The following is a 10132-nucleotide window of genomic DNA, read 5'->3' on the forward strand; positions in this document are numbered from 1 at the left end:
TAATGGTACCCGACTATATGAATTATTGTTCACGAGACACTTGGTGGCGCCCTTCAAGATAAGTCGCACGTGTAAAGAAACGCAAGAAAACGAGATCACAAATCTCTCCCTTTAAATCGTCGTTTTTCTTTCATTTCCAACTTATGGTTGGCGATTTCTGATACGATTTATCCAATCATACATTATTAAGACATGGGGCGAGAGAAGAAGAAGGTAAGCGGTAGTGTCAATACGCTCAAAATGTTGCTTTTTTATGTTGTCCAGTTAACGGACATGCGGTTTCCTTGCCGCACACAAAATGGGTGCACAAAATCACATGCACGTCACGCACACGAGAGAGCGAGGTTTGTGTGGGGTTTGGATCAGGATTGATTGTTGTGTTATTGTCCAGCAATGTTATTAGTCGACCATGTTAATGTTGTTACAAAAGAAAAAGTATTCTTCTGAAAAATCACGCCAATATTTTACAGTTTCTCACAAAACTTCTGAATAAACGTACCCCCCCCCAATCCTCCCGACCCCCCCCCCTCCTATTGAAGCCTTGATGTTGTAAGTCATTTTAATTTTAACGTGTGTAATAATTATAAGGATAACTTTCCGTATGGCGCCACCACTTTTTCACTCATTTTTACAAAAAGGGATATATCAATCAGGTAAATTAGATACTATATATTTTATTTCGAATGAAAAAGTGGTGGCGCCATACGGAAACTTTTCCAATTATAATACTAAACATCATACATACATGACATAAAGGTTAACAACATTGCGATTAATGTTCCGACTCTTCCAACAGCAACACTCAAACATTAAGTTTATTAAATATTAACTATCTGCTCGGCCCACAGCTCAGTCCTCGGGTTGGTCAGTAGTGGCGTCATGGTTTGATAATTGCTAAGGTTGGGATCATTCCAAAATGGCCAGTCTCATTACACAGCGGGGAAAGTTGTTGAAAGGAAGTTGAATGAAAACAAAATAATAATAATTATTAGGCTATTTATTAATTATTAAGACGTCCAAAACACCCTCAGGGCAAAAAAAAGAGGTAAATAAAAACATTTAGCTGGTTTAAACTTCTTCGACCCGCTTGATAGTTGAAGAAAAAATTGCTCATGATCTATGGCCAAGAACTCAGATTTGGTAGTGCAATAACTGGCAGTTCCACCGTGCACTTTTTTACAATTTTTTTTATGTTTTCTTGTTTTCTCCTCAGTACCAAAGTGGTGCGGCCACAAACTTCATCACCAGAGCCTCGGCTGTCAAGAAGCTTCAACTGTCATTGGTTGATTTCAGGTAACGACAAAATCAAGCTAATTTATAGTTTTTACCTAAAATTTTATACATTGAGGACTCAGGTTTCTAGAATTGTACAACCAAGATTTAGCATGGTAGGACGTCAGGTACATGGGCGACTTCGGAATGCTAGGTGGCAGCACACTTACCAACATGACCAAAGTCTGCTGCCACCTACATGTACATGTAGTGCAGGCCTGTCTGCTTCGTTTTTGAAAGGGCAGGGGCACCAATGCATTTTCTCCTTTGTAAAGGGCACCCTATGAGGAACTTTTATATTTCTACTGGAGCATTTTAAGGGCACCAAGGCAATCCCCAGGCGGCACAGAGGCAAACCTTCGTTGCCTCTGTGAAGTAGCAGGCATGTAGTGTCACCAAACGTCACCCTTGCTGCACATGTACGGAGTGTGCACAAGCTGCAGCTAGTAATGTTAATGCTTGTTGATTTTTGTTCAAAATTGACATGTAATTTTTATACACTAATATAACTTTGAGAATAGCACCCCTAATACCAGATCCCATTTTATCCTTTAGGCGCCTGTGTATTCTGAAGGGGGTGTACCCAGTACAACCCAATAACCCAGCCCAGGCTAACAAAGGCAAGAGAGCCATCAGAACCTTCTACAGGAGTAAAGACATCCTATTCCTGGCACATGACCCAATCATCAACAAATTCCGAGCACATAAGGTTAGTACAGATTGAGCAGTTGTGATTAATGTTCTTTAATGTAAATAATGCTCCAACTCTCAGCAAAGATCAGACAGATAGGGTGCGTTTTGCTGGCCACTGCTACAGGAGCAAAGACGAACTAGTGTCCAATATTGTTCTGTGGACCCCTAAGCATGGGAGGAGGAAACCTGGTAGACCGGCACTAACGTACACTGACATTCTCAAAATAGACACAAGACTTGAATCAGCAGATTTCAAGTCAGCAATGGGGGACAGAAAGGCTTGGGGAAACCATCGTGATTCGAGGACATCACTCGACTTAAGCAAGTAAGCAACATGTTCCAACTTCGAGTTTTTCTCCGAACCAATTTTGACAAGCGATGCATTTGTTTCATTTAGATCTTTGCTAGGAAGGTGAAATCTGCAAGACACAAGAAAGATTGGACCCGTCTGGAACGCCTCAGCGAAAACAAACCCGGCTATACATTAGACTACATCGTCAAAGAAAGGTGGGTCTCAACATTGTCAACAAATCTTATACCTAAATTTAGTTTTGTAGCTAGTAACCAGACAAGTTTGGTGGTCTAGTTTTGAGACATCTGCTCTAGTATGGCAAAGGTTGGGGGTTGTGTGGCGTGTCCTGGCCAAACAGACCACTCCACTATACTCAAGCTCTGATAATGTCAGCAGCAGAGTATGGGTTTGAATCCCAGTCATGGCACTCGTGCCCTTGGGCAAGGCACTTAACTATAATTGCTTCATTAAAAGTTGGAGCGGAGTGCATTGTGCGAGCCATGCTCCTAGTGGATGATACCCATGCCTACATCCTTACAAACTGTGAAGGGGGTAACCCTGTTTCAGCCTCAGGAGTAGGTGGCTCCTAGTGGATGATACCCAAGCCTACATCCTTACAAACTGTGAAGGGGGTAACCCTGTTTCAGCCCAAGGAGTAGGTGGCTCCTAGTGGATGATACCCATGCCTACATCCTTACAGACTATGAAGAGGGTAACCCTGTTTCAGCCCCAGGAGTAGGTGGCTCCTAGTGGATGATACCCAAGCCTACATCCTTACAAACTGTGAAGGGGGTAACCCTGTTTCAGCCAAAGGAGTAGGTTGGCAACATGCCCCTGGTTACGGTTGATTGGGGTCATTTGCTAAGTTAAATGTAGCCCTCACCTTGAAGTTGCCACTGGCCTTGTGATAGTCCTCATAACCCCCCCCCCCCCCCATTCCCCAAAAAATAAAAATACCCAAACAGGACTTTGGAAAGCACTGAGTAATCAGTGCTTAAACAATAAACAAATTTGGATAAAAAAACAAATAATCTAGTAAATGTAAATGGAATGTTATGTTTTATTCAGATACCCAACATTTGTGGATGCACTGCGGGACATTGATGACCCGTTAACGATGTGTGCTACATTCAGCGCTATGAAGAAGAATGCTAAAGTAGAGAGTAGACTCATACCAATATGCAGCAGGCTAACAATGGAGTTTATGCAGTTTGTTATAGCTTCAAGAGCTCTCAAAAAGGTAAGTTATACGAATAAGTAATATAAAGCTAGTTACTTATTCATTGGTAAGAAATGTACGCGAATAAGTTATATAAAGCTAGTTACTTATTCAAAATTTATTGTGCTTTCTTTAGCAGTGTTAAACGGTAACGATCACGACGCAAAGAGAACGCATTGGTTGAATTGCTCCACCAATAATATGCACATGCTCATTCAACCAATATAATGGGTCCTTTGCGTCGTGTTCGTTATCTTTTTCTTATATCGCTGCAGTGTGACTCAACCCTCATAGGCAATGCTGGTAGTTTGTTTATGCACTCATAAAGGATTTTTCATAATATCAATGAAATTCTTGAAATTTCTCTTTTTTCCCCAGGTGTTTCTATCCATAAAAGGTATCTACTACCAAGTGGAAGTCCAAGGACAAACAATAACGTGGATCGTACCCTACGTCTTCACATCCACAGTAAGTGCATATACCAGGCCCTGGTGGCTGTTGTTTTATTCCATGTATTGTGCTGACATATTCCTTACCATAGGTGACTTGAGTCAACTGCACCCATACCCCTCGTCCTTACCATAGGTGACTTGAGTCAACTGCACCCATACCCCCTCTTCCTTGACTTCAGCCTAGAGTGCTGTAGCCATGGTTGGCGGTGCTGGGTCGGCCTGCTCAGGACTCACAATTTTTGGCCAGCACTCTGAGCAAAATACACTGTGCCATCCAGCACAGATTTCCTCTAGATTAATTCAAAATATTGTCCACTGTGCATTGATCTGAGACACAGCTAATGCTAGGTATCAAATGTCACAGAGAATGAACACAGTCAAAAGGCCATTCAACTTATTGCATGGCCTAATAACATGAACAGTTTTGAAACCTGGCATCATGTCTGCAGCATGCACTTCAGCATTAATGGCCCCATCATTAAACATTGATAATTTTGTCAATCCACTCGCCTTTGGTGGACTTCCTAAAAAAATAAAATGAGATTTATTGCACACCACTAAAATTGGTCTAGCTACAAACCAGCATACCTGTCTTCCTTAACTTAGGTGACTTTAAAAGTACTTGCAATTTAAATGTGTGTTGTTTTTATTTTCTGCAGCGGCCGAGAGATATTGACTTAAGAATCATGTCAACCTTTGTGGAGTTTTACAGCACACTGCTTGGCTTCATCAACTACAGATTGTACAGTACACTCAATCTACACTATCCACCCAAGGTAAGAAGAGTACATACTTTCAAGCTTTCTGGCACTATGTTTGCGGTCTCCGTATTTGTCAATAGCTTTGTTCGGAGGTGCCAGTCAGAAGCCTTAAAATTGGTAACTGCTGTGTAGCCAGGGATCACACCCAATTTTACGCTACAACCTGGGAAGCGGCAGCGAAGAGATCGCCTTTTTGTTTCAGATATTGACTAGGGGGAAGGGAAACTGACAGTGTAAATTATAAATAATTTGGAGTTGAACAAAGACAAATTTATTATAGCCGATTTCGAACCAACAACCTCCAGATTCATGTGCCGGCGCTCTACCAACTGAGCTAGCTATCTAGCCTTATGTTTGGCGGTCTCCCTTTTTTTTTACAACCCCAAATATTCTGCCAAATGTTTTCATCTCGTATATCTGTTCCAAATGCTGGTTCTTAAAGATAAAGCTGTCTTCCAAAACTTATATAAAAATCAAACCTCTTGGTTATGTCCATAGATCTCCCTTATTGAGAAATCCCGCACAACCGACGAATCAGACACCAGCACAAGTTTCTGTATGGATAAAGAAGAAGAACAAGAAAGGGTCGCAGCCATGACCCTTGACCTTGCAAAGGTCAGCAAGGAGCCAACCGGAGATGAGGATGAAGAGGAGAATGTTCAGGATGAGGAGCTTATGGCTGATGGGGTAAGTTGGTTATGAATCATTGATGTCATATACTTATGTCCGCCATTTTGTTTCTCGAAGGTGGATGTTAACCCTTAAGCACGCTACGCCCGGTGTATTTTGAGTTCTAAACATGCAATTTAAATGCAGCAAACAGCCGAGATAGAGCGTGATTTCCAGATGACAACAGTCTAAAAATAGAACATGGTTCCCTTTTAAAAAAATGATGCTGTCCACCTTCAAAGATTCAAAGGTCGAAAGTCCTTTCATGATCTACCAACGCAACGCATGTTTCCCTGTGTGGGACAGACTGTTTTCTCTGTGTGGGATGGACTGTATCGGATGTACCATGTACCTCACTCGCATGTACACAGTAATGGCGACCTTCTTATTGGTGTTTTTACACACAGAATACCATGATTTGAAAGGATTAAAAAAAGAAAAATTAGGTAAAGAGGTTATGTGTTGGGTGCCCGTTAAATGTTCCCACTCTTTTCCTCTGCTACAAAAGTACCCCCCCCCCTATGAAGCCACCATAGGATTGTTACACCATGCAACATATCGAGCACCAAAAGAATCGTTTGGTTTCTTTAAGTCTCATGTATCTTTACTCTGGGTTGTTTTTGACAGACGCTTGACACAGAAGCAGTACAGGAAGCCAAGGAAGAACGAGACAAAGAAAAGAAATTCAAGAATCTTTTTGAAGGATGCAAGTTCTACCTCGCAAGAGAAGTACCAAGGGAGACCCTTACATTTGTCCTCAGGTAAAGACAGATTTAATAGATCATTATTTTTGCATCAGGGATAAAGATTATTATTTGGTTTTACTCTAACATCAATGTGTATGACGTATTATAAGTATTATCAAAATAACTTCAAACTCATGCCAGACCTGAGAAATGATTTGTTAATTTTCATTCTTTCATGTAGGTGCTTTGGGGCCCAGGTATCTTGGGATAAGACGGTGTTCATTGGAGCAACGTATGACGTCAATGATGAGAGTATTACACATCAGATTGTGGATAGACCTCAACAGAAGAAGGAGTACCTCTCAAGGTAACGTACCAACAAAGACCCTCCCCCCCCCCCCATTTGGTTTTTCCTCCAAGCCTCAGTTTGACAACTGTTTTGAATGAATGTAAAAGAAGACTTTGTTATTAACTATTTTTGTATGTAAACTATTTTGTATAAATTGTAATTTTTACTGTAATTTGGCCGTTGGCTACGAGTGTAAAAAGCAATCAACCAAACTATTCTATACTTTTCTATTCTATATATTCATCAGTATTTTGTAAATTCATTGTTTGTTTTGTCTGTCTTGTCCTTGTTTCATGATTGACTGTTTGTTTGTTTGTCTATATATAGTCTGTTTTGTACAAGCCTCGGCTTACTCTAACAGCCTCATGCTCTCGCTCCTTTCAATTTATTCCTTATTTATTATTTGCTATGGCACTATAATCATTTTGTATACCTGCTAGCGTTTTTGTTACCATTCTATGTACTGATATTCTCATATTGAATTATTTTCCAAAAAGAGTATGGACTTAACGTCATATAATGAATTGAATTAAAGATGGTGTCTACATGATGTTGGTTTACCATTTCATCTAATGTGTACCCTTCTCTTTACCTTCCTAGGTACTACATCCAGCCCCAGTGGGTGTTTGACAGCATTAACGCCCGCCTCCTACTCCCAGTGGAGGAGTACTTTCCAGGGGTTGTCCTACCTCCTCATCTCTCACCCTTCGTCCAGGAGAAGGAGGGTGACTACATGCCACCAGAGAAGAAGACTCTGTTGAACCGACAACATGGCATCAACGCAGGTCAGTAGTCAAAGCATAATCATGTATTTCAAGTTATCATTTATGGGCATGCAACTCTTCCGCAGATTTGCGTTTTTCCGCATTTCATGAAATGGAAATCCACCATTACGAGAAAAAAAACTCTGCGTGAAAAAAAAACGCTGCATGAAAGAAAAAAATCTGTGTTGGATGCTCCGCAGAAGTTTACACACAAAAGCATTACATAGTCCAGACTCTCCTCGTACAGCATACCTTCTACACTATTTTGTGCACAGTCTGGCTCCGTAGTGTTTTTATTGCTTGTTGAATAAGGGGATGCGGGGGAACCAGACGCTTAAAAGGTCCCAATACCTTGCATGGCCTTAAGTCTTATATGATTCTTATACAATTACAGGAAAGCCTGATGAGGGGAAAGAAAATGAGGAAGATGCTGAAGAAGACGAAGAGGAAGGAGGAAACATCAGCGAAGATGAAGAAGAATCACATCTGACTGAAGTAGAAGAAAGACATCTGAGTCAACTACAGAGAAAACAAGACATGGAGAGAAGAAGCAAACAACAGGTAACCATTTTATATTCCCAAATTATAAAAAATTATAAAACATCCCTTGAAATATTTCTGTCTGAAATGTCATATTTGATGAGAAATAATTAATATAACTTTGCGTTTGGAGTTTATCGCTCAGTGAGCGTTTTATTCATTTTTATTTTGGCATCAATGCAATGCAAAATTTGTAATTGGTTTTTCACAATTCTCTCGTGACCCAGATGGCTGATCGATCCCATACTTCTACAATTCTGTAATGTTCCTTTAAGTATAAGATTCAAACTGCCTCTAGCTACTTGGATATCTCAGTGGTCTAGTGGTAAGACATCTGCTGTAGATTGGCTATAGTCGTCGGTTCGAATCCCAACCGAGTAATATGCCTGTGATTTGTTTTCACAGAACTCTTTAAGTATAATACTTACACTCGTCGATGTAAGGGTAAAATAAAATAATATTTGTTATCCCAGATGCAAATTTAACATTTATTAGATGGTTTTGATTGATTAACTTGAATTTGTTTTGCAGGAAATCAAGGATACGTCTAAGCTATCTGTCGAGGCCGGTGAGGTGAAGCCAGTAGATGTAGTCTACGAAGCCGAGAAGGAAGCCAGGATGGAACGCTCTCTCCAAGAAATGATGATGACCAAGAAACGCAAGAGACTCTATCAGAAACTCATGAAGAAACGCAAAACCAAACAGAAACAGGTCAGTGGGATCATACTTAATACTACTGTATCATTCCGGTCAATTTTTAGTCAAATGGTTTGGAGAAGACAGACACTAAAAATTAATAAATTAGAGATCGTCTTTAGTATTCTCCTTGAGACGATCAGAGCACACTGTTTGGAAATGTTGAGTTGTCAACCATAAGGGCCCAGTTTTTATGGCTCTGCTTGCCGCCGAATTCTGCGCTTACGATCAACATTCTTTGCTTATGTGCAAGCGCTGAATTTCTGCGCTAGCTGTATAAACCTTGTTACAATGATTACCTTGAATGCCTTGTTACAATGATTACCCATGCGCACGCGCCAAATTTTCTGCTAACCTATGAAATACATTTGACGCAAGCATAGAATTCCCTGCTTCTGCAAGCGCCGATTCTTTGCTTACGGTAAGCAGAGCCATAACATTGGGTTTTGTTCTTTTCAGAACCAACACTCACATGGTGCTGCCTCAAACCTCACCTAATTAAGAGTTGGCTTTAAATGAGAAATTATTTGTGATTTTGATTTGTCCATGTATAGGTGCGTAAATTGACCAGCAGACGAGAGCAGTATGACAGTGAGCAGAAAACCCAGAAGAAGAAGCAGAAGACTAGTGCGAAATAAATGAACTCTGCGCAAGGAGCAAATCTATTTGGACAAGGTATCACTTTGTATCGAACAATTGCATGTGATGTCATCAAACTATAGCGCCCTCTTGTGGGGGTCAAAGGAAGGTAATCAGAAACCTTTAAAAGGGGGAAATCTGTTTCCTCCGGAAAATCTATCCCCAATATGGGAAATTAACATGGGCTGGGGGAGGAGGATTCAAAAGAGGGCGCTATCAGAAGAAATTTTACCCCGTTTGCCATGGGGAGGGGGGACACACAGAATCTCCTGCAACAGGGGCACCAAGGCAAAGACCAGGGCAGCAGAGGTCTTGACCTTCCAAGCCCCATTTTTGTTTTATTGCAGGCCTGGATTAAGGTGTTCTTTATCGTAATTATGATATTTTTTAAACAATTGTTTATTCATTTGGCAGTGAAGTTTAAAGAATATAATGTCTTAAATAAATACAATAAATTAAATAGTTAGAATCAACATTAATTTGTCGATCTTTCATGCCAAATCATAATAATATTTGCCCGAATTTGAAGCTGGGTTCATTTGCTCATCAAGTAGATGAGAAGAAAATATTTCAGTTAACACAAACTTTCACGTGCACATCATTAATTGCAACGGGCAACATTTCATGGCCCTGCTTACCTCTGAATCCTGCACTTGCAATCACCGTTCTACCTTTACAGAGCAAGTACTGAACTTTTGTGCTAGAAGTAAGCGAAGAATACCTTGAGCCACAGGCACAAGCAACATATTATGCTTACCCGTGAAATATACTTGATGTACACATATAAGCTTCTGTAATACTAATTCTTTCTGCTTATGGTAAGCAGAGCCATGAAACTTTGCTTACGGTAAGCAGAGCCACACACTTTACAGGGCGCTTTAAGCACAGGGCCCAATTTCATAGAGCTGCTAAGCACAGAAATTTGCTTAGCATGAAATTTTTGCCTTGATAAAAAACAGGATTACCAACAGTTGGATTTTCAGGATAAGCAAACAACAGCTGAACACCAGTAACAAGCAATAAGCAACAAATGGAAATTTGGTTAGTAGTCCTGTTTTTATTAAGAAAGAAATTTCATGCTAAGCAAATTTTCGTGCTTA

At 40.4% G+C, this 10132-nt stretch overlaps 1 protein-coding gene across 1 annotated transcript; it reads left to right on the forward strand.

The window, feature by feature from the left end:
• Positions 1-53: 53 nt before the first annotated feature.
• On the forward strand, positions 54-9434 carry LOC117290301 (pescadillo homolog). Its single transcript, XM_033771614.1, has 14 exons — positions 54-213; positions 1214-1293; positions 1828-1981; positions 2363-2472; positions 3326-3497; positions 3855-3944; positions 4588-4704; positions 5188-5376; positions 5986-6119; positions 6286-6411; positions 6994-7178; positions 7552-7718; positions 8229-8408; positions 8948-9434. Exons 1-14 carry the CDS (start codon positions 193-195, stop codon positions 9029-9031), a joined length of 1809 nt encoding a protein of 602 aa, XP_033627505.1. The 5' UTR covers positions 54-192; the 3' UTR covers positions 9032-9434.
• Positions 9435-10132: the final 698 nt, after the last annotated feature.

This window comes from Asterias rubens, chromosome 5 (genome assembly GCF_902459465.1).
Source record: "Asterias rubens chromosome 5, eAstRub1.3, whole genome shotgun sequence".
NCBI lineage: Eukaryota > Metazoa > Echinodermata > Asteroidea > Forcipulatida > Asteriidae > Asterias > Asterias rubens.